The sequence below is a fragment of the Nicotiana tomentosiformis genome, chromosome 5 (assembly GCF_000390325.3).
Source record: "Nicotiana tomentosiformis chromosome 5, ASM39032v3, whole genome shotgun sequence".
NCBI lineage: Eukaryota > Viridiplantae > Streptophyta > Magnoliopsida > Solanales > Solanaceae > Nicotiana > Nicotiana tomentosiformis.
The window spans coordinates 138,709,530-138,734,796 of NC_090816.1; the positions used below are offsets into that span (position 1 = coordinate 138,709,530).

At 36.5% G+C, this 25,267-nt stretch overlaps 1 protein-coding gene across 2 annotated transcripts; it reads left to right on the forward strand.

Annotated features, from left to right (window-relative positions):
* Nucleotides 1–3,474: 3,474 nt before the first annotated feature.
* LOC104104935 (sister chromatid cohesion protein PDS5 homolog A) lies at nucleotides 3,475–25,010 on the forward strand. 2 transcript variants are annotated; one of them, XM_070175446.1, is made up of 33 exons: nucleotides 3,476–3,724; nucleotides 7,063–7,266; nucleotides 7,365–7,546; nucleotides 9,124–9,250; nucleotides 9,350–9,568; nucleotides 9,945–10,161; nucleotides 10,241–10,386; nucleotides 10,489–10,634; nucleotides 10,984–11,133; nucleotides 11,256–11,304; nucleotides 11,399–11,590; nucleotides 11,728–11,910; nucleotides 12,266–12,420; nucleotides 12,498–12,624; nucleotides 12,747–12,896; nucleotides 12,983–13,042; nucleotides 13,141–13,277; nucleotides 13,411–13,528; nucleotides 13,665–13,796; nucleotides 13,878–14,077; nucleotides 15,944–16,100; nucleotides 16,265–16,414; nucleotides 18,165–18,242; nucleotides 18,329–18,910; nucleotides 19,002–19,106; nucleotides 20,244–20,323; nucleotides 20,753–20,804; nucleotides 20,918–21,004; nucleotides 21,114–21,169; nucleotides 22,195–22,257; nucleotides 22,340–22,494; nucleotides 23,897–24,291; nucleotides 24,377–25,010. In XM_070175446.1, the coding sequence occupies exons 1-33, from the start codon at nucleotides 3,632–3,634 to the stop codon at nucleotides 24,419–24,421; spliced, it is 4,992 nt and encodes a 1,663-aa protein (XP_070031547.1). In that variant the 5' UTR covers nucleotides 3,476–3,631; the 3' UTR covers nucleotides 24,422–25,010. The 2 variants fall into 2 exon arrangements, with proteins under 2 accessions (XP_070031548.1, XP_070031547.1); XM_070175447.1 differs by lacking the exon at nucleotides 23,897–24,291 and having other exon boundaries at nucleotides 3,475–3,724.
* Nucleotides 25,011–25,267: the final 257 nt, after the last annotated feature.

Consider the following 25,267-nt stretch of genomic DNA (forward strand, 5'->3'; position numbering starts at 1 on the left):
GATTTGCTAAAATTTTCTGCTTCCTTCCCGTGCTATAGCTGCGCTATGGGGAGATAGATCACTGTATTTTCTTTAGTCTTATTGCTTTGAAAGTAACATCCAAGGGTTCCCCATTATTACAACACTCAAAGATTAATAAAATAATTATTCCCAAGTATCCAAATAACTTTATTCACTCCAGTAATTCTCATGTGGTTCGAGTCTAAATTAAATTGTATTCCTAATATCGAAATCAATCGAATTAGCAATAGAAATTCAAGGGGCCTTACACATTAGCCTACCTAGGCACCGCAAACCTTGAGTTCTTGGAAAATATTTTACGGGGCCTTACAATATGACAAGCCAATATCATGATCAACATATTCTAAAATTGCACTCTCATATTCAATAGCCATGTTCAACATCAAGTATGTAGAATTCCACCTTGTAGGAACATCCAAACATAAAGATTTCCTAACTAGATTTCCTTCATCACAACATTCCTGAAACTTTTTTCACCTAGAAGGAGACTGCCTGATATATCTCACAGCTTGCCTATCGTTCAATAGACACAGTTGATTTTTTATACCATTATGAACAACAAGATTCATAATATGAGCCATACACCTCATGTGAAAGTGCTTACCATTCATGGAATCGGTCCCCCATTTAGTTAACTTCTTAGAAAGCTCCTTCACCTTCACGTAATTTGAACTAGCATTATCAACTGTGACAGTGAAATTTTTTTGTAACCCCCACTCTTTCAAATAATTAACAATACTATTTGCCATATCTTCACCCATATGGCTAGAAATTAGACAAAAGTTGAAATTCTTTTATGCATTTTCCATTCATTATCAATCCAATGAATATTAATACACATATAATTTATTTGTTGTAAAGAAGTCCAAGTATTAGTGGTAAAGCAAACTCTCTGATCTTTAAACAGCTTCACGAACTTACGTTTTTCCTCATTGAAAAGATCAAAACAGTCCCGATTCACAATTCTACGGGAAGGAATTCGAAAAAAGGTTGTGCAACTTTTATAAAATTTATAAAACCTTCCTTTTCAACAAAGCTAAAAGGAAGTTCATCAACAATCACCATACAAAGCCTTCCTACATTGTTCTTGATCAAATTTCCAAGGAACAACAACTATTGAAAGACTAATTTTGATTGACTTGTTTCAACATTCAAAGGCATTTTTTTACAATTGGCCATATGAGTAAGCAGTGCTTTCATACTATTATCTTTTGTGTCAGCAAAATATTCTCTTTTGCAATATTTACAGACACCCTTTTTATTTACTTCATAATCAACAATTTGGTCAAAACGATCCCATGCACGAGACCTTTTTTTCCCTTTCCTTACCGTTGACTGAAGTGATTGAGATTGTGTTATGACATTTGAATTAGAAGCTCCACTTTCACCAATCACCTTATCAGTTGTGATATTTCAAGCCATGCGTTTGTGTCACTGTATGTTTTAATTAAAAAAATCAAGCAACGAGCCAACAAACCTTAAAAATGCAATAAAATAATCAATAAAACAGTGGATGGATTCACAAGTGATATAGTGAATTTGTACTTATCTCGAATTAAATCCAAAACAACCTCAAACAATGAGTTAGAAAATCCAAAAAGAGTGACCCAAAAAATAATGAGGAAAATGAGAATTGTAACGTGAGGAAGAGAATCATAAACTTACCCGAATTGATGGAGATTGCCGATTGAGAATTGAGAAAAGAAACTGGTCGACCTTTGGTATAGGCTGCACGATAGTCGACATGAGCTCATAAAATGATAATCGAAAATACAGAATTATAAAACACGAGCACAAAATAATAAATCAAAAACAATCAAAAATCCTATATTTTTATTATAGGAATCTACTGTAAAACTCAAAAGAAAGGAACGAAATTTGTTCTTAAGAAAAAAGTATTAAATTTCAAATTTTGGAATACAAACTTACGGTTCTTACTCTAAGATTCTAAGAATGTGATTGTACTTTGAGTTTTGAAGAAGAAGTAATGAATAATTGAATGAGTGAAATGCGATTGGGAAAATTCAGAGAAAAAGAGAGAATGAAGTCCTAGATGTATTTATATACTTAAGGATAAAATCGTAATTTTATTAAATTTTTTTGGGTTATCGGTTAACCCGTTAAGAAAAAATGGTAAATCGAGGCTCGAACCGATAACCCAATAGTAAAAAAAATACTAAACTGTTACCGAACCGTTAACCCAATAACCCGATACCGATAACCCAATAACCTTTTTTCGGTTCGGGCTATCGGTTATACCCGATATATGCCCAGTCCTAGTGTATATCAATGAAAAACTATTGTTGGACGACTAAAAAAATAACTACCATGTGTTACTAAGTAGATTATCCCATTAAAATATTTTAATAGATAATATGTTTGTCAATTTTTAAAATTTTTACTAAACATATATTTACTTATCAAAAATTTAACAAAGTAAGATTGAAATAATATTAATTAACAAAAAATATGGAAAACCCGAAAAAGCTGACAAAACCAAGCCAACCCGATCCATGCAAACCCCTAATCACAAGTAGTTACTATTCAACATATTTTCCAATTTCATTTTGTAAAAAAAAAAAAAAACCTTTTCGTTTTGAAAACTATTCAATTAATAATCTTATTTTTACTTTAAATAAGTGACCAGTTGGGATTCGCTTAATATAAAATCATTGAGAAAAATCAAAAGACACATGAACTGTCACAATTATTTATTTTATAAGATAATTTTAGCACTTTACCTATATTTAACTTGCTTGTTATTTTTTAAATTTTACGTCTAATTAAACTCTTTCATGTAAAATAGCATAAATAGAATACCTGATAATTTATTTTATATGCGATATTACTTTTAAAATTTTATTTCATATGTATATCTCATACGTTAGAAAAAGTTTATTTATTTTTGAAGAATAAATGTACATTGATACATATTTTTACTAACTTTTTGTGCTTTCACTGCAAAGACTATGTATAGTATTTTTCAAAACAACAATAAATATCTTATAATCAGAAGATACATGAACTCTCACAATTATTCATATTATAAGATAATTTGGCACTCTACACATATTTAACTTGCATGTTATTTCTTAGATTTTTTAAAGTTCATGTGTCATTAAACCATTTTACTTAAAATAGGACAAATAGAACACTTGATAATCTATTCTATATGTCGTATTATTTTTAAAATTTATTTTATAAGTATATCTCACATAAGAAAAAGTTATTTATTTTTGAAGAATAAGTGTTTTATTGACTTTTTGTGAAAAGAAAAAAGAAATTAAATCACGAGATTTGAAACGGGAGGAAGACAGTCTACAGGCGGATGTAACATGATATAATTGGAACTTGAGTGTAACATATAGAAATAAGATGAGATAGAGGGACATGAAAAGAAAAATCGGTAACCAGTTCAGCAAAGTAAATCTGGGGATAAATAGGGTGCTGAAGTCAAGAGAAGCTCGATCGGGTGTGTGCCCTTTCTATTTTCTTTCAACTTAACTCTCTCTTTTTTGTCAGTCGAAAACAGAAAAGCCCACTTCCTCCGGAGCTAAATGTCCTAAAACTCTCTCCCACATCAAAAGAGACAAAGAGAAGACGAAAGATAATGGGTTCAAAGCTGCAACTCCAGCTCAAGGAGCTGGGATCCAAGCTTGACGACCCTCCCTCTACCAAAGACTCTCTTATCAAGCTCTTAAAGGTGCCATATCCCTTTTTCTTCTCCTCTTAATTTAACTTCTTGTTGTGAATTCTTTCACATTTAATGCGCTGCTAATATTTAGCTGTCTTCTCCGTTTTTTGCTCGACATAATATATAGTTAGTTGAAGCTCATGCAGAGTTCCCCACTTATTTCACTTGAATTAGGGTTCGTTTGCAGATTCCTTTTGTTATTCCTTAAATTGGATATAAAGTTTTCTTCGTTTTCATTTTTCTTTTGATGTATTGTAAAAATTGGGCCTATTCCCACTTTTAGTCCCTTTTTTTTGTTTTGTTTTAAGCTACCTTTTTACTTCTGAACCATTCTGTATGTAGTTTTTTTTTCGGGTTTTATTGCAGTTCCATTTGTTCTGACGATTCTGGTATGGCTAGTTAATTTTTCCACTTCCTCTAAATTTTGGGAAAATTTCATTGAATTCTTCCCCTTTTTAAAAAAAGTAAATTAAGAAACTGAAGGACGTGAAGAATCCAAATTTAAAGCTTTCAACTTTAGGTTGCAGATGAGGATGTGTATAACTTTGTTTCCTTATACACTGTGCTGGATAAATAGCTACTCCCTCCGTTTCAATTTATGTGAACACATTTGACTGGGCACAGAGTTTAAGAAAAGATAGAATACTTTTGAACTTGTGGCCTAAAACGAAACACATATATTTTGTGTGGCTATAAATCATTGCATAAAGGTAAATTGTTTCCAGATAGGTTTGGCATGGACTAAAAAGGAAATAGGTTCATATAAATTGAAACGGAAATTGAAACGGAGTGAGTATATATTATGGGTTCTGTTTGCTCATCCTGCTATAGTGTCACTAGGATAGACACACTTAAGTGCAGTTTGAGTTAACTCCCAACCAAAATAAGGCGCCTTTATTCATATTAGACACTGCATCATTTGACCACCTTGCTGATGAGAAAATTGCCATATATGCTAAAAGATAGAATGACTTTTTTTTCGGGGGGGGGGGGGACTTTGTGATTGACAATCTGAACAGAATCCAGAGCCCATTCTGTTATAGACTTATGATTGTCAATTAAATTTTTTAAAATAAAAAACCGGGGATGAGAAACCACACAGTTATCTTGGTAATTACACCACATCATAAACATAAAATTTTAGCTGCCTCTGGCCACTTACTGCAGGGAAAAAGTGTCATGATGGTAGTCTCTTAAAATTTCCTTATTTTGGTGCAAACACCAATATGAAGTAAATTCTGTAGTTTGGAAAAACCTTGTCTGCCTTATAAAAAACAGATTATTTAGTATTGGAATGAGTTGATGGATACAAAAGATTCATAAGGCGGACCCCAGTAGTTTGGGATTGAAACCTAGTTGAACCAAAGGCCTTGCTGAAGATTGCTCATTTACTATCAGAACCTCCTGAAATTACAACTCCCATTACACTGGCCTAGTGGCGGCAAAATTGTTAAAAGAAAACAGTTATCCACCCATATTATCCACTTAGTAAACGAATAACCAGTGGATAACCGATGGATATCTAATGGGTTTAACTTTTACATTTGTAAAGCCTCAAATTGGGGGACCTCAAGTTTGGGAGACTAGGAATTCTCCCAAAAGTGATCATATTCAAGAAGCTATGGATATCCATATTATCCGCCAATTAACCCGTTTTTTCCATATTAAATATGGATCGGGTCCTTTTTTTGCATTACTATTTCCGAACCGCCAATATCTGTCGTGTCCCGTCCGTTTGCCACCCCTACACTGACCTGTATCTAAAGCTGCTAATTACTAAAGCTTGTTCTGTATCTGTCTTGCAAGTTTCAGTATCTTCTTATTCTATTTACTTATTTAGGATCTGCCAAAGCAAAATAGAAAAGTAAAGTTGTACATTGAGCATGTTTTCCGGTCAATTTGGTCGACAGATCTGCTTGGATTGCTTTTGCAGTAGATCGGATTCTTTAGTTTCCTGTTTGGTGTGTCCTTATTTTTCAATTTTGTGGAAGCTGACTTGAAAAGTTATGTTCTTGATTAATGTTTGCTTATTGATTCATGACTGACTTGAATAAGTACAACGAGAAAAATTAAGGGGACGTCACTCTTTCTTGATCCTTATACTAAGGTGACACTGTTGATTCTTGCAAATGGAAAAGGTGCAGAAATCTCATGCTTCATTTCTAATCCCATTATATGGATCATTTATTTCTTTGCATTTAAAATATTCTATCCCTTGAGTGATTAATTAACCCAGAAAATACAAACTTCCCCTGCTTGCATAAAAAGTTGAGACTTATTTAAAACCTTTTCTCTGATGACTTTCTTCAACGTTTTTTGTGATTAATGCGATTATTATTAATCGAAATTTTCGTTTATGTCCTTAAAATAGTAATAAGAAATTTAGAATATATGAAGTTGGCATTTGGCGCTCAAAGATAGTGCAGGGAAATGCAGCCTGTTGTAATGACCGAGTGCAGATAAATTTTGACCAGGAACTTGCTCACCCGACATCAATAGAGACATATTAATGTTGATCTTTAATTGCTTCAAATGATGTCCGTCCCATTTTATGTGCTTTATCATTTCCTTATTAAAGTTTGATGTGTTCTCCATCTGTTGATCAACTAGCTAATTGCCTGCTATGAGAGTCATTTCATGATAATTGGAAGCCGCCTTTTTTCTGCGCTTTGAAACCTTCTCAGTTTTAACAATTTGCACTCAGTGCTTGCTGCTACTTTTCTAGTTATAGATCCTTTCAAACATCCCACTAATGGTTATACTGCATCGTGTGGTGCTCTGATGATGATCTTGTCTCAACTTTGTGCTATCTGTAGTTTGACTGTTTTTGTCTTGATGATGATCTTGTGATCTTGTCCCAATATTTTTAGGCTGTCTGCTTTTGGGTCTTTTTGGTCTTTGCTTCTTTGGGTCAGTTCGCAAATTGAGTGTCCTTGTAACCGGTTATCTTTTGGGTCTGTGTATCTTGTTTTGAAATCTTGTATTGGGCACTTCTCTTGAGTGCCATTTCTTGTGAAACTCTATGCTTACCTATCCAGTGTCTAGTGTCTATCCAGCACAGCTCTTAATATGAGCTTACTTGGTTTAACTTGTTTTCTTTTGTACAATTGGATATGAGCATTTTACTTTTTACTTCTGTTAGGAGATTTTGGATATTTGTCTATTGCATATGGGTTTTAAAGAAGTGGTTTTCTATTCTCAAACTGCTTTTATAACCTCGTGACTGCTTTAAGATTCGTGTTTTCACAAACTTGAGATTCAGTTATATCCTTCACCTTGCCGTTGCTGTAATGTTTGATTGAATCTATTACAAACCTGTAATACATGATTGAATTTTTCACAAGCAGCAAGGCACAACATTTCTTTCTGAGTTGGAGCAGTCACCGCCAAAAGCTATGTTGGAGGCCATGCAGCCCTTACAAGCTGCTATGGTTAAACCAGAACTCCTAAAGCATCAAGATAGGGAGGTTAAGCTTCTTGTTGCCACCTGTATCTGTGAGATAACAAGAATTACTGCACCTGAAGCTCCTTACAGTGATGATGTTCTAAAGGTAATTATATATAATTGTAAAGAGACTCGGTGTCACATTTATATGCCCTCAATTTATGGAGCAGCTAAAAACCTGTTTTGTGCTTTGGTTTGAATCAGGACATCTTCCATTTGATTGTCAGCACTTTCAGCGGCTTAGGTGATATAAATAGTCCATCCTTTGGAAGAAGAGTTGTCATCTTAGAAACTCTAGCAAGATATAGATCATGTGTTGTAATGCTGGATCTCGAGTGTGATGATCTTATCAATGAAATGTTCCGGACTTTTCTCAGTGTTGTCAGGTGAGCTTTATCTTGTATGAGAAGGTCTTGTCAGTAAACTTTGTGGCAGACTTGTCACCTAGTAGTGCCGCTGCAATTTCTTGCTTTCTGAAGAATTTGGCTCAGCTAAAAACAAATTGTTACCAATTTCTGGTCTTTGATGACATTAAATACCCTTTTTTTAGAAAGGTAAATATTTTATAAATCCTGGGAAAAGCTCCTGTATTCAAGTAGTATACTAATAAGTAGGAAACATGCATTCTCAAGAATACATTCAAATATGGTTATCTACAAAAGACACCCAATCTTCTATATAATTAGCTATCTGGTAGGTGTGTCAAAAAGAAAAGATGCAAGAGGCTATTCTGCAAATGTACAAAGTCATTTTCAAAATGCTCACATATTTGTCTCCTCCCATACTGCCCACATAAGGGCCAAATGGGCAATCTCTCAAGTTGTTCTTTTCCTGCTTTAAATGCACAGCTATGCAACACCTTTCTTATTGTACCTGGCATCACCCACTGTGTATCTGAAACAGTTCAGAACCACCCTCCACAGACTTGACACCACCTTACAAATCAGATGACATTTACTAACTTTATGATGTGGCAAATGATGTTATTGGGGCATTTAGTAATGAAGTGTTGGTTTTCTTCCTAAGCATGTCAACTCAAACATCAGAGTGTGCTCTCACATGTTCCTTTTTTCTCTTCCATTTGCTCTATCTTATGTGTACTGAGCCAAAATACTTTTATTTTTCCATTCAATTGGCTGGCTTGAACTCTAACAGTTGTTTTTGTGTTGAAACTACACTAGTACTCAATAAATCGTGCTGAAAGGACTTAATAGGGCCAAACACTATTTGACTCCTCTCGCATTTGAACATGCCAAACGATGAAATTTAAGATAAGGAGAAAGATCAAACTCTATACAAAGAGAAGAGAGGGGAAAAAATGATAAGGAAATACGAAAGAAAGTGCGAAAAAGGTGGGAGCAGGTCAAAATAGGTGGGAGGACGTATTCACACCTTGAAGATGAATTTATTTCCCAAAATTAGTTGCACTTCTAGGACTTTTGTCAAACCACGTATCATAAATCTTGTAAGGTCCAATATTCTTTTGGTCACTATCGCTGTCTTCTTCTCCCATTTATGCCACAAATGTTTGAACAACTTCTTCCACCCACTTTGCTTTTTGAAAGCCATATTCATCAGCTTTTTGGGTAAAGAGCATGGGTAAAACTTCCGTTTTTACTTTGACCCCATTTCAAAGTGTTTCTTAGCCTGTTCAAGCAACAAAAATAATCTAGTATGGCTCTCACTAATGTGAAAAAACCGAAGAAGGTAAAACAAGGTAAGTGTCACTGCACTACTTATCAAAAAAAAAGAGGCAAGTGTCACTGCATATCTTAATTTGGGGTGCTTAATTTAGAAAATATGATCAAAGTGCATATCATGATGAATGTATGTCCATATATGTTGGGAGATGAAATTTTATCTTAAAAGTTTAAAAATTGTACCTACTGCTGTATACGAATTTTTGTTGCTCCAACTTCCCCCCAAATTCAATAACTTCCTGTCTTATACACCATGTATGTAGGGACGAGCATCAAGATAGTGTTCTGACATCAATGCAAACTATTATGGTTGTTCTCATAGAAGAGAGTGAGGATATTCGGGAGGATCTTTTACATGTCATTTTGTCGGTTCTAGGTCGCCATAAGAAAGTAAGTGTTTGTGTTGCATGATGAAATATATCTGCAGGAGTTTTTATTTCTTTCTTTGGGTGCTTTATCCTGAAGAACTGGGTTTTAACACTTTATCAGGGTGTTACAATAGCTGGAAGGGGGCTCGCTATGAAGGTGATAGAGGAGTGTGCAGGAAAATTGGAGCCCAGCATAAAACAGTTTCTTGTTTCTTCAATGTCTGGAGACAGCAGGCCAACAACATTTGAAATTGACTATCATGAAGTCATTTATGATATTTACCGTTGTGCTCCTCAGATCCTATCAGGAGTTGTTCCCTACATCACAGGAGAGCTACTGGTGCATTAATTTCTTCTTCCCCTCTCTGTGTTATTTAGATCATTTTTTTTCCTGTGAAGTAATGTAAACTGTGTGAATCCATGCTTTAGTTTTTCAAAAAATGTCTTCACAACTTAGTAATCATTATTGAAACTTACTAGCCGTTGTTTTTCTCTCTTCTTTATGGCCTGGTTGACCTGTTGAGGTAGCTGGTGTAGTTTAAAGGATTTTAGCCATTAGCTTCTTTTTTGATGCTGAGTACCTCCAGATGTCAGTCTTGAAGTAATTGACTAACTCAAGATATGTTACCTAGAGTCATTTATGTTCATTTATCTAGGAGATCTTTTCTTCCCTTTCCTACTTCTGACAATCTAACATACAAGCTTGAATGTGACAGACAGATCAGCTGGATGTACGATTAAAAGCTGTACACTTAATTGGGGATCTTTTTGCTCTGTCGGGATCTGCTATCTCTGAAGCCTTTCAACCAATTTTCTTGGAATTTTTGAAGAGACTTACTGATAGAATAGTTGAGGTCCGAATGTCTGTTCTTGAACATGTCAAGGGATGTCTGCTGTCAAATCCATTTAGACAAGAAGCGCCTCAGATCATATGTAAGAATATTGGAAATCTTTATTTATTTATTTATTTATTTATTTATTCAGTTGGTAATCTAATTGAAACATGTTCTAGCTGCCCTTCGGGACCGGCTGTTGGATTATGATGAAAATGTGCGCAAACAAGTTGTTGCCGTGCTTTGTGATGCGGCATGTAACACCCTTACGTCCATAAAGGTTGAAATGATTAAGCTGGTAGCAGAGCGCATTCGAGATAAATCTGTATGTAACTTGTCTAGTTTTAAGAGTCTATTTGACTTTGAAATTGACAATTAATGAATTCTTACTCCATCTTCTGATAGCTGTCTTGTCTTATGTATTCAGCTTCTTGTTAAAAAATACACGCTGGAGAGGCTGGCTGATATATACAGAATCTATTGCTTAAACTCTTCCACTGGCTCAATTAAAGGCGACGAATATGATTGGATCCCAGGGAGGATTTTGAGATGTTTTTATGACAAGGATTTCAGGTAACTTGCCATTGCTGTTTGCGGAAGGCTATATTATGATTTTGATAAGTGAAAGATGGATGAATTATTTTCTTAGCAAATGATGAGAAATTGAGAATTAAACTATTAAGTTGTTTCCTTGTGGAATCTTAAGTAATTGGCAAGTGAAGCTTCTACTGTAAACACAGACCGCAAGTTATATTGTAGTTCCTGAATGGGACTCCATGTTCCTAATGTGTGCTCTGGGCCACACCTTAACTTGGAGTTTTGGAATCTGAAGCTGCAACATCAGAAATTTTATATTTTTTTGAACAGGCTCATTTGGCAAGCATTTGGTAAATACATTATTGACTAGTGTCTTTGTCTACAGATCAGACATCGTTGAACACATTCTTTGCTCATCCTTGTTTCCAAGTGAATTCTCAATCAAGGATAAAGTTAAAAAATGGGTTAGGGTTTTCTTGAGTTTTGACAAGGTTGAGATTAGAGCGCTTGAGAAGCTGCTGGAGCATAAGCAAAGGTTTGTCATGAATGTTTGATCTGGATGTCAGGTGTTCCTGGATGTTGTTTCTGTCTCTATTTATCTCACTTTTGTAGTACAATCTGAACTACATATTCATTGAGTTTTGGACTGCGCTGCAGGTTGCAGCAAGAGATGAGGAGGTATCTTTCTTTAAGGCAGATGCACCAGGTTTGCAACTCTTTCACTCTTTCTTTCTGAACAATAAAAGGCTAAAGGTGAATGCATCAGCTTATTACTGAACTTCAATGTAAAATAATTGCAGGATGGCGATGCCACTGAGATCTTAAAGAAAGTTGTATTTTGCTTCCGAATCATGTCTCGTTGTTTTACTGATCCTGGAAAGGCAGAAGAGAGCTTTCAGATTCTTGATCAGTTAAAAGATGCTAATGTCTGGAGGATATTAACAGCTCTCCTTGATCCAAACAGTAACTCTATTCAAGCTTCTAGTTCTCGGGTAAGGAGAATACCTAGTTTTGATTATAATGTAGGGTTCTCACATCTTGTTTGTTTACTGATAGATTAAAGCCGCTGCAATGCCTATGAATGTATGAGTACATGGCAGTTCTCATGTGATGTTATATTCTCTGTCAGGATGAATTGCTCAAGATCCTTGGTGAGAAGCATCGGCTCTATGACTTTCTGGGCACACTGTCATTGAAGTGCTCATATGTACTTTTCAACAAGGAGCATGTAAATGAAATCCTTCAGGAGACTAACATACAAAAATCTGCTGGAAGCACTGATTTGATTCTGTGCTGCACACATATACTTGTGGTAAATTAATACTAACTTGCTTCTTTTATATAATTGCATTTTTCTTGTCCTCATGTTTGTTTGCTAGACTTCATTGTGTTTACCTATAAAGGAGAGAAGTGAAAAAAGGGGCTTTTGGTTGATGCATTGGTGTATCTTGATATAATGGTATTGCTTGCAAAACTATCGCATCTTTAAGAATCAGTCTAACACTATAGTGCCCTATAAATTCTGAGCTACTCGATGCGTTACTACCATCGGATGTCACTACTACAAAAGCGTCATCTCTGACTTGATCAATTATTGTTTTAGGAAGTATGTTATTTCCTTTTCTGCGCTTCCTTCAATTCATGTCTTTCTTTGATGAGCATTGCAGATTCTTGCACGTTTCTGTCCATTGCTGCTTACTGGAATTGAGGAAGATTTGATACATCTGCTTGAAGATGATAATGAGATAATTAAAGAAGGTGTCTTGCATGTTTTGGCAAAGGCTGGTGGAGCCATCCGAGAAAAATTGGGAGATTCTTCAAGGTTCATATTTGGAGCTTTATGCTTTGGTGCTTGTTCCTTGCTGCAATATGCTGAGACATTATGCTTGCAACTTACAGGTCATTAGACCTTATGCTTGAGAGGATTTGCTTGGAGGGAAGCCGGAGGCAGGCCAAGTATGCTGTACATGCACTTGCATCAATAATGAAGGATGATGGGCTCAAGTCACTTTCTGTTCTATATAAGGTAGGTCATTATCTCATTATACCTATATAAATCACTGCCTATTGGTTTATCCTCTCTCTAGATTTATCTTCGTCATATGTTGATGAAGTTTTTGGGTGTTACATTATTTGTGTAATGTGCAGAGACTTGTTGATATGCTAGATGAGAAGTCACATTTACCTGCTGTACTACAATCTCTTGGATGTATTGCGCAGACTGCTATGCCAGTCTTTGAGACAAGGGAGAAAGAGATAGAGCAGTTCATAAAGAAAAACATATTGGAGCGTGGTCATGTATGTCTTCTTGAACTAATGCAAACATTTGTGAACTGTTTACCTCTTGTTTTAGCATTCATCTAAAGGCAAATTATTCTTTTCAGACATCAGAAGGTAAAACCAAAGAAAGTTGGGAAGAACAGACTGAGATCTGTTCACTGAAGGTCAAATTTCACTCGTTTATTATCTCCATTCCGATTTTCAGTATTATGACTAGATTCTGAAGGATAAATTGCAATTTTTATTCAATATTTATTTTCAGATATTTGGAATTAAGACACTGGTCAAAAGTTATTTACCAGTGAAGGATGCCCACCTTCGCTTGGGGGTTGATGACTTGTTGGGAATCCTGAAAAACATACTTTCTTTCGGGGAAATCTCAATGGAAATCAAGTCAAGGTACCGCTGCCGTGCAGGAATCACCATCTTTTGGTGGTTTTGACAATAGATGGATGTGCTTTGCTAGTGTGGTTCAAAGCTTTCTGACACAGGAGATCTGGCTTCACTTTCTCTTTTCTTTGGCATTTTGCAGTTCTGTTGATAAAGCCCATTTAAGACTTGCTGCAGCAAAAGCTATGCTTCGTCTATCAAAGCACTGGGACCACAAGATTCCCGTGGATATCTTTTACCTTACTCTGGGGACATCAGAGGTGAATTTTCTACCAGCTACAACCTCAAATAGATGACATTGCCCCCACTGATGTGCCACTCACACAATTTTCAGCAATAGCTTTATAGAGACAAACTGTATGAATAATCATCTCTTTTAACTGTTAATGCTACTAGGCCCGTTTCCCTCAAGTAAAGAAGTTATTTCTCAACAAAGTTCACCAATACCTAAAGGATCGTTATTTGGACCCAAAGTACACTTGTGCATTCTTACTTGACTTGCAGTTTCAGCAGCCAGATTTTGAAGAGGTATGATTTGCGATTGCTGTACTGGCAGGTCTGTCTTGATTATATGTTTATACTTATTTGTTATCTCCCAATTATTGACAGATCAAGAGCAATTTAAGTGATGTTATCCAGATCTATCAGCAGGGGAAGGCACGCCAACTTTCTGCGCAATCTGAACCTATGACCCCAGCTCCTTATCCAGAATATATTCTACCATACTTGGTCCATGCTCTTGCTCATCATTCTTCATTTCCTAACATTGACGAATGCAAGGATGTTAAAGCATTTGAATCTATTTATAGGTACAAGTGTTTCCTGGTATTACTTATTGATGGTTACATGTATAGAAGTGTAAAGAGCTTGAGGATGCCTCACGCTTGCGTAATTTTATTTCCAATTATCCTCACGATTAGATGAAACCTGTTATCAGCCCACATTTTTTTAGATTCTGATCTTATCTGTATTTATTACGCTGTTTACAATAAGCTCTTAGTACTTTGCTTACTGAAATTATACACAGTGGACTCATCCGAGTGTAATGCTTATGTGGGTTATTTGGAGAGAAGAAACAAGAGAGCTTTTGAAGGGGTGAGAAGTTGAGGTGTATCCTTCTATCCCTTGTTTATTTTTGGTGCACCCATAATGTTCCTTGTCGTATAGAAGATTGGGTGTCTTTCGCTAAAAAACCATATACTTTTGTAGGTTTTCTATTTTTCGCTGTACTACTCGTATACGGGCACATTTATTTTGGCCCAGACATTAATGAAGGTTATGTAGTGCTTGCTGTAACTTATTCCCCCCCAACCCCAACCCCAACCCCAAAAAGGTGTTGCTTGGTGTAATTTTTTTTGGGGAGGAAAGCAAGTGCGAAAAAGTTATTTACTTGCATAACATAGGCTACCATAGGATTTTGTTTTTCTCTTTATAGAAGTCTCAATGGGATTATGCATTAGTAAGCTCTTAGTACATCATTTACTGAAATAATACATGATGGACTCGTTTAAATGTAGTGCTTGGTGTATTGGCTTTTTTTCTTGTGGGTGGGGACGGGGTGTGTACCAGTTGTTTATTCAAAGAATAGGCTGGACCAACCAGCTGTACCCTTCTCTGTTAAAACTTGGAAGGTGCATGATGTCACCAATTACTTCTGAAAAAATTCAGAAAATTTGCTGATTTGTTATAAGGAATCTGTACAGCCTGTACCTGTCAAACAAAAAAAGGGATAAAAGGAAAAGAATGAGATAATGGGAAATTGAATCTGCCTTTGCTACTATACCATTTCAAAAGATCCGCCTTTGCTCCTATTGGTAGCACTTGATGATTTATATTCTAAACATCGGTGTCACTTTTTCGTTGTGTTAATCCTCATGGATGAATAGCTAAACTACTACTCTTGGAGGTAAAGAAGGTGCTTGTCACCTACTCTGGATGTATAGCTCCTTGACTATTGAACTTATGTCTATGGTTTGGCTTGTCTTTTTATTCCTTTAGTATTTTCAACCTAAACAGTAATACTTCTCAGGTTGTATAACGAGTTGATGAAATTTAAATAGAATGTTCCACCCATGGTTGGACTTATATTCAGCAATTGTAGCACTGGGGTCGAACATCTGAGATAAATAGAATGTTCCTCATTATTGAGGATGTATTATTATGCAATTAATAACTTGTTATTGATATGTGTCTCTATGAATAGATTAGAGTTCACTATTTTCTGTATGTTATTCAATCTTTGCTGATGTTTTAATGCTGGAAGTGGAATAATTTTAAATCATTAAGCTTAACTTGAATTTGAACTAAGCATTTCACTGTATGAACATAGTAAGATGACCTTTTAAAAGAATCCAGAACATGTGGCATATATACATCTTTAATAAGCTTATTGGACTTGGGGCCAACCCTTTTTTTGGGGGTGGGGGTCTCCATTATTGGATTCAGTAATGGCATGGTGACCTTTTAAAGATGTACCCAAACCCTTTAGTATGAAGTCAGTTGTACTGTAGTTAAGATGTTGGCATTTTTTGTTGTCTGTGTGCAAGTTTGGCTAATGACAGTACCCCGTGATAACATTTTAGGTAGATTTAGGCACTGCATCCTGAGAAATCTCTGTCCATCCTTATCTCCATAGCTCTAATTTTGTTGAAATATATGTGAATGTTCTGTTTCAGGCAACTGTACCTTTTCCTCTCAATGTTGGTGCATGGAGATGAAGAGGGGAAATCTGAAGGTGATATTAGTAGAGAGAAGGAAAGCATTTTAACTATAAATTCTATTCTTCACAGCATAAAACATTCAGAAGATGCAGTAGATTCGGCAATGTCAAAGGTAAGGAAGGAAAGCTGATACTTGTTTAAGTGTATCAATGCTTGTCGTTCTATCCTTCAACCTTCTATCACTTGGTGCCGGTGGAATATATGCACAAACGAAACAACCATAAGTGAGGATACCTGAGATTGTCCTGCTATTTGATTGTGTGAATACTTTTGCAGAACTCATATGCTGTCTCAGACCTTGGCCTGATGATTGCGAAACGGCTAGTTCCCAACCAGGATGATCTTAAGGAGTCCGAAGCATCAGTATCTCTTCCTCCATCTCTTTACAAACAACTTGAGAAGGGTGAAGAGAAGGACCAGTCTCTGGTATGCCATGTTAGATGCTACTTATTGTTTTGGTCATAGATCTGAATATAACTATATTTCACAGGTTGAATGGCTGGAAAAGTAAGATTCATCAGCATTTAGGCTTTATTTACCAATGGTGTATGTTTCTATAATGATGGATTTTATATATCACTTGAAAAAGTGTCGGAATCACTACCCTCTGAGTAAATTCTCTTTTTCTTCCACTATCTTTTCCAGACTCTTACTTTCTTCACGAAACTTCAACTTGTATTCTGTTGGTAGGACTCCTTGCTGGCCTTCTATTGTCATGACTTTCTTTAATCTCTCTTGTTTCTGAATTTACTCTCTTCTTCACAAAATTGTGTTGGCAGTGAAGTGACCTTTCAAATGTCACTTCCCTTTTGTTTGTTTGTATGCTGTTATTTAACCTTCATTCGACAAGGAATTGAGGAAATCTGGTTACAATCTGCAGACATTCAGGTTGATATCTGTGTGAATGAAATTCCGTATATCCAACTGTTGGTTGATCTGGATCTGTGAAAATATTTAGGCTGCCTATTGTGACTCCGTTAATTTTGTCCACCAAAATGAAGCCTCCCCTATTTCTATATTGCTAAACTAACATTCTTTTGAAGGCGGATTGAGCAACTTCCAAATACACCATAGTACGAATTCTGCTATACTTTACATTCTCTACACGGTAGAGATGAAAGTATGTCACATACTTATCTTTGTGCTTGTTTCAAAGGCTATCTTTTTTTTTGTTGATAAGGTAAATGATTTTACTAACAATTGGGAGAAACCCCGTATAGAAGCCATATACCAAGAAAGGAGAGAACCTACACCAAAATATGGGTCTCAACAAAGCGACCCAATCCTCTATACAAATAGGGATCTCATGAGTACACCAAAAAGAAACAAGGAACAGAAAATTATTTTGTAATTTTACAAAATCCTGTTCCACCCCTTCAATGCCCTCCTATTTCTCTCATTCCAAATGACCCACATGATTGCTAATGGGGCAAAACGCCACGCCCCTGAACTTCTGTTCCCGTCCTGTGAGCCCAGAGCCAACGCCTCCTTTGCTGTGCCCGGCATCACCCATTGCATCCCAAACAAATTAAGAACCACCTCCACAACCAATTAGCCACCTGACAATGTAATAAAAAGATGATCTACGTCTTCGCCCGAGCTTTTGCACATGAAACACCAACTAACAAAGGTGATCCTCCAATTTCTTAGATTTTCCGCTGTCAGAATCACCCCCCTTGCCTCCAACCACGCAAAGCAGCACACTTTTCTCAAATAGGGCAATGAGGAAAAATATGTTCCTCTCTCCCTAGTAACCTCTTAAAGTAAGATTTAACAGTGAATATTCTGTCTCTACTCTCACGCTACTTCCATACATCTGATGAATTAGTCGGTGTATCCAACCCATACAATTGCTCAACCAAGCTGTGAAATTCTTCCATCTTCCAATCATATAGGTTCCTCCTAAATCTCAAATCCCAATGAACTACCCCCTCATGGGACCTACAAATTTGTTGCACTGTAATCCCTCTTTGGCACGATACACTATATAAGTTAGGGAATGCTACCCTCAATTCGTTCTCCCCGCACTGCCCAGAAATTTATCCTGCTTCCATCCCCAACCCTGAAAGAGATATGTCCACTAAAAGCTTCCCATCCCTTCCCACCTATATTTATCTCTGAACTTTTCTTCCTTAGAACATAAAATGCGTGATGTTCACCTTTTGTGATTTGACAGGTTGAAGTGAAGACATGGTTGGCTGATGAAAGCGTCATGGTTCACTTTGAATCAATCAAGTTTGAAACTAATGGAACAGTAAGCCTTGGTATTGACAATTTGTTTGCTAGTGATAAATGATCACCTGTTGACTGATTATTATTCTTCCACCTTACGTTCACCAGTTGAAGTCAGAAATTACTGAAGACGAGGCCATGAAAGACAGTGAAACCGAAGGAAATGAGGTGCCTTTGGGAAAAATAATGGAACGGCTTAAAGCTAGATCTAAGATGCGGAAAGAGGTGAAGGATGATCCTTCACCTCCTGAGGTGAGAACTGAACATGATCTTGACATCTTGAAAGTGTTAAGGGAGATAGATTCAAATAATGCTGGCGATGACAATAAGTTGGATGCAAGCAATGGCCATGAATCTGCAGTCAAAACTAAAGCAACCAATAAACGTCAGAAAAGAAAAACAGGAACTGATATTTCTGTACCAAAAGGTGCAAAGCGACAAAGATCATCTTCTTCTTCGGGCCATAAACTTTCTGCAAAAATCAAGGATTCTATTGAAAATGAGGATGAACTTCTATCCATGTCGGAAGATAAGTCCTCAGAAGAAAATGTTTATGAACCTGAAGAGTCAGACCTGTTAGCATCATCCATCAGGAAGAAAATAAGCTTCTCGCCTAAACAAAAGCGTAAATCTACTGATAAGACTTGTGGTGACACCCATGAAGTTGGAGTGGACAGTCGTGGACTGAAAGTAAGTTTTTTGAATCGTAGAATTAGTTACAAACTAGATACTCCATATATTATCACCTCTTTGAGTTCTCCTTGTGCCTTCGGTCCTGCAGAAGTCTAAACAAAACACAGAAGCAGTTGATACACATGTCGAAAGTAATAACATGTCAGGATCTCACAAGCAACAGAAGAAGAAAAGTATAGCTGGACTGGCCAAGGTAGGTCTCGCCATCTGTATATTTGCTGCATTGTTGCCCCATCCACATTCAAATACGTTTCTGAGTGTATCTGATAATTGTCCCCCCTGTAAGGTGAATGTATCTGTCCTTGTCCAACTGTAAGGCAAAGTAATATATTCTGGGTGTATGTTTACTTGCATGGAAGTGATAAGATCCAACTTCTGGCATATTGTTTGGTGACAGCTGGTTCCTTTCTCAACTCTACGGTCTAACTTTTTTGACTAACTGTTAAAGTGAATATATTCTATCTTTTGTAACTCAATATGACTGATCTGCAAAAATCTCTGCAGAGTATTGTTTGCAGTTCTGTTACATTCTCTTTGATGAATGTGGTTTGAAGTTCTTTATTACCTTCGATCCCTTTGTAACTTAATGTAATTGTGTTAATGCATCTTCCTTATTATGTGGGGACTTCATCTTTTTATCTCTTGCAGTCTGAATGTTAGCTCAAAGTAAACAACGTGGTGCACTGCAAAGCGCAGTTGTGGCTGGTTCCTTTGTCTTAGAAGAAAGCTAAATAAAGATAGCCATTGGATAGTTGATGAAGAAATTACCTTAATTATATCATGGATACTCATATATGATTTAAGGATTCCTCCGTTCTAGAAATGAGAAGGCTTTCTATTATAGGCTCAAGGAAAATGAATATTAGACCAGTTTTACGTGGTTGCTTTCAAGCACATTGGACTGGAGCCCCTATAGCACTTTCTGTGTTAAGTTTTTCCTCCGTATAAAACATTTATAGTGCCTCCATAAATATTCCATCAATTGGTGTAGCATAAAAGTGCAGTTCGTTCCTTTTATTAGGAGGTTTTGAGTGTGCAGATTACGTAGGATGAACAATACCGAGTGAGATATCCTCTTCCCTTGTGTGGATTATCTATAATTCTGCCGAATGGCGTTTTGTTTAGTTTATCTATGTAACTATATAATTGTTTTGTTGTTTATTTAATTTCGTTAACATTTGTGAAAGAAGTTGGCTTAGATATGGTTTTGCAACTATTGTGCTGTTTCATACTACTTTTTCTTTTTCCTACTCGAAAGATTCACGTCTGCAATATTTCCATGTTTGTGAACTTATTATTTGTTAATGCTTTTTACCTGGATTTTCTCTAGTGCACGTCAAAGGGTGATTCAGCTCCCACTGTGGACTTGATTGGTTGCAGAATAAAAGTTTGGTGGCCCATGGATAAGAAGTAAGTGGCTCTTAATTCAAGATGAGTAAAAGTTCTTTCTAATTCTTTCAAGCTATGTTCAGCCACAGCAATCTTGGAGTTCGTTTTTTTTTTTTTTTTTTTTCTGGTTTTCTTTGCGTGGTTGTACTTCCTTTTATATGCTTATTTATCATCTCGCTTGCTGGTTGCCTTGGAGCAACACTTGTAAAGATGTTTATCTGTCAATACTCTTAACACATCATTGTTGCTTCTTTCTGATATCCTCTTTATTCTCTTGCTCAACTTCTGTTGGTTTTGTCTTCCATACACTATTATGCTCATAGGCCATGGGCTGGTGTCTAGTTGTCAGTGTTTTCTTCTTTAATCTTTACTCTGATTGTGTACCAATATTTTTGTTAATTTGACTCTTCAAGATTATTGGTTAATGTTCTAACTCCAAGTATTTGACAGGTTCTATGAAGGTGTTATTAAGTCATTTGACACTCAAAAGAACAAACACGTTGTAAGCTGCATGTCCAATACTTCAGACTTTTGTATTTCTAGCGTTAACAAACTTCTGCAATTCTTTTTAATATGTCAACTTCTCTTGATTCTTTGCTGTGAATTGTACCAAAGGTTCTATATGATGATGGTGATGTAGAAGTCCTCCGATTGGAAAAGGAGTGTTGGGAGCTTGTTGGTGGTGGGCAGAAGCCTGTGAAGGTCTGATTTTCTTCGAGTGTTACTTCACTCCTGTGATTTTTTATTTATTCTTGCAGTGAAGTCATACATTATGGCTGAATTTCTGACCGCGTTGGATACCATTTTACAGGGTTCAAATTCGAAAAAGGGTTCAAATTCCAAAAAGGTTTCACGTTACGAGAAAGTGTAAGTAATTCATTTGCATTAGTACTTATGGGATTTTTAAATTTATTTTTTACCTTGCTTGTTGTTGGATTACATCAAAAGCGTAACCTATTAGCCCCCTCTGTTGTGCTTAGAATCACTTGTGTTGTTTTTCCCTCCATTTTGGCTGGAAAGAAATATGTCCAAGTAGGCTCTGCTGCCGTTAGTCCAAAAAGGGTAACCTTTGGTTTACTTCCATCCTGATATTGTTGGAAACATATATTCTTTACAATTTCTTTTTTCTGAACTCAGATAATCTCTTCCCAATACACTGCACACTCCAGCATCTTATATCCAAGTTGATAGCAATAAAATATCCATTGGAGAATATTTTGGAAATGCACAAACACACACACATACACATTTGGTGCTAACACAGTATTATTTTTTTAAAAACACAGGATATATTGATTATAAAAAGAATAAGGTATATAAAATCTGTTGAAATTTTTTACTCCATGTTTACGTACTGATGAACATCAAATAAAAGTCTATGTTGAGCTTTATCAAGGAGTTAGTATTTGTGATTCTCACATTACCTTTTCTACTTCTTCTGATAAGTTATGGGGGATTCCTTTTTATGTGGTACTTCAAAATGGAGAATTGTATTGTTGAGTGTTTGACTGGTGTTGATGGTACTTCTCTCTGTTGAATGCTTTGGATATCATACCTCAGGTTGCATAGCTTTTCTCCCCATTGAAATAGATGGGTTGGTATAATGAGTATTTTTGCCTTTGCTGTTCCGGACTATTATTAAGTGTTGACGACTAGCTTAATTCTTTTCTAATCTTGAATTTTAACGCCTTTCATGAAAGAACTGTTAACTTTGCATAATGTGGCTCTTTTAAGTTTTATGCATATGCAAATAAGCTGTGGGAATAAGTGAATAACTTCATTTATATGTTCCTCTTAGTTCTGTCTTATGTCTTTCGGTGCCTTGTTTATTTGCATCATAAAAGGAATTATAAGCATCTTTAACCTGCTTCCTCTTCATTTAATTACTGCAGATCTGGAGAGAGGAAAAATAAAGCTCTTGCTGCCTCCAAGCAAAAGAAAGAGACAGATAACATGTGAGCTTGATTCTGTAACTTGATTGCACATAATTTATTTGTGTGTTTCCTATCTGCCTTATGCAATCTGTTTTGCCGACAGGTCTCCATTATCACAAGTACGAGGGAAGAGAACTCCAAGGAAGAACTTGAAGTATGGACAAAAAGGCCCATCAAAATCTTCTTTCAGCAGAGGAAGGCTGCTTTTAGGAAAGCCGTTGGCAACCTCAAAGTACAAGGAAAACAATTTAAGCTCAGGTAAAGCTCTTGTGAGTTTCTTCTGCTTTCAATTTCTTGATATATTGTTTCTTGTTATCATTCTAGTTAACCGTATTAGTCATTTGCTGCATTTCCTTCGGTATGATGCTTGGTATGTTCTGTTATGGAAAGGTCAACAAATGAAAGGGGAGAGAGAGAGGGAGAGAGAGAGATGAGGGTAATTGGATATATCATGAGGTAAGGAGTATAAAAGAATGACAAACTATCAGAGTGATGGAGTTTTGAATGGAGAGATGGGTGACATTTGATGATTTGAAATGCAGCAGTGCCATCTCTTTCTTTAAGGAAAGAATGAAAACCTCATTTTGTCGGATCTGAAAGTTTCCCCAAACTTAGAGTACTTCTTTAAGTTAATTTTAACCCAAAGAACTAAGCTACCAATTTTCCTTAGTTTTTGAGAATTGAGAGGAAAGCGAAAAGTTCCTTTTGGATGTGGCCTTTGGAGAAACATTCTGAAGGGGTGGGGTAATTGTACCAGCAATATATCTTTCAGAACAAGGGATGGGAGTAGGGTTAGCTCTTGGGGGCCACAAGTGGCGTGGAGACAATACTTTGAGATCCGCTTTTCCAAACATCTAAAGAGTTTCATTTTATTTGGGACGTCTAAGGAGTTTTATGACAAGGTGATAACATTCCAACAGATTTGGAATATTACATTAGGGAAACATCCTTAGGGACCTCAGTTTCAGAAGAAACAATAAGGATAGGAAGATCGAGGAATATCAAAGCAATTCTTGAAATGCTTTACAAACAAATTGTTTCATTAGAAAATCAAGATTCTGAAAAATGGGAGTTATGGATTGGCAGTGGCTTCTCATTTAAGTCCTTTTGCATCAAGATGCTAGGCAGAGACGAGATAATTTTCCCAGTCAGTCTGGATTACTGGGGAGTTTAAAAAGGGGTGTACCTTCGCGTCGATGTCTTCTAAAGGAGCCATCTCGAGTGCTGAAAATCTGAGGAAGAGGAGGATCACATATGTTAGTTGGTGCTCTTACGAGGTTGTCATTAGGAGCTCCTGTGTTAATTTACCTGACATTCTTAAACTTAGTTGTCCCAATCCACCGAATCCCTTTCCCTGATGAGCAAAGTTGTGTCCTTTTAAGTGCATTTAAATTAACATTGGGTTAGAATGTGATGTGTTCTTGCCAAATGATCCAAGCTCAGTTATCTTAACTATTATTACTTGACGAAATTTACAACATTCACAAGTAATATCAGAACTTCCATTATGTCTTAGTTGCTGCATTAGTCAGATGAGGTCGAATAGGTTCTGATAGGAGTTCGATAATTTTGACAGTTTCCAAAATTTTCCATTCTGCTATGTTATCCGTGATCTCCCCTAGCTTACTAATCTGACATTTGGCTTTACTGGGTAATTCAGAAGGTGAGCAGAAAGAGAGTATGCATGGGAGTTTGTCTGAACACGAACTGTCTGACAAGGATGACAGATCGTACTCTGATGGGAAACCAGGGGCTGATGATGATGATAGGTCAAGTGGTATGGAAGAGTCCGTAAAAGAAGAAAGTCCCTTGGAAAATAAAGAATTTGAGGATGAACCTGGCACCCCTCAGGATTCCCGTGGATCGGACGAGGAGATCTCTTCTTCACATGAGAAACCACAGCCAGATGTATCGACGGAGAAGTCAAATGATGCTGAAAGATCAGATTCTCAGGGGAGTTTAGGAGATGATGCAGACAGTCATTCAACTGATCGAGGTGACTCTGAAAGGAGTTCAGCTACAAAATCTGATGAACTATCTGATGATGAGCTACTTGTAATGCTTATTCTTATTCACTATTTAATGAAAACTTACATTTCTTGATGAACGATAATGTGGTAATAAATATTGTCATATGCAGAGCACGTGGAAAAGTCGAGCAGGGAAATCGGCTGGAGGGAAGTAAACCAGCAGAGAAGGCCATCATATGATCCTGGCTAATGATTTGTAGAGATGCAGCATCCTGGAGATCACTTGGCATCAAGCCAAATACCGTCATCCCAAAATGCTTACTGTAAGAAGATGATACCATTAACAGCGACATTAATAAGTTTATGAAGTACAGTTTACCACATAGAAAATGGTAGTGCACAGGTTTATTAAAAGGTAGGGTGTAGGACAAGAATGTGCATTCCCACAGTTGTGTAGCTGCAGTCTAGAGGTAACTGATATGAGTCAATAGCAGTTGTCTTAGGCCTTGTACAGCTCTAGTTTAGTAAGTTAACATTAACTTACACAACTAACCGATCCTGTGTTGCAGCTCGGTTTTTGTTGTAGTTTTGTCTTCATTTTGTATATGTTGTTGTTTAGAGTAGGAACAGGATTTCGTCTGTTCGTAGTTCCTCCTCTACGGGATCCGTGTATTCTCTTGTGAACTGTAGATTTGTAAGCATTTGTGGTGTATGGAATCAGTAACATTAGCATGCTTTTCACGATTATTTGCTTCTGAATCTGAACATTTGTGAATGTAAGGTGGCAAGAATTAGCTTTGAGAATTGGAGGCGCCACTCAAGTCTGTTTTCTCTGAACCTTCCTTGTTCTATTTGAATGATTCCACGAGTTGTAACTGAGCCAAAGCGTAATGCTGTAGCTTTTTATATGGTTTAATATATGTTTTCGCCCAGTTCAACAACTCCCACCACTTTAGAAATGAGAATATATCATTGTCATTCCTTAGCTTACCCACTCCTTTATGCCATAAACCCCTCTTTCTGGGCTTATGGCCAACTAGTAGATAAATTTAATTAAGCAA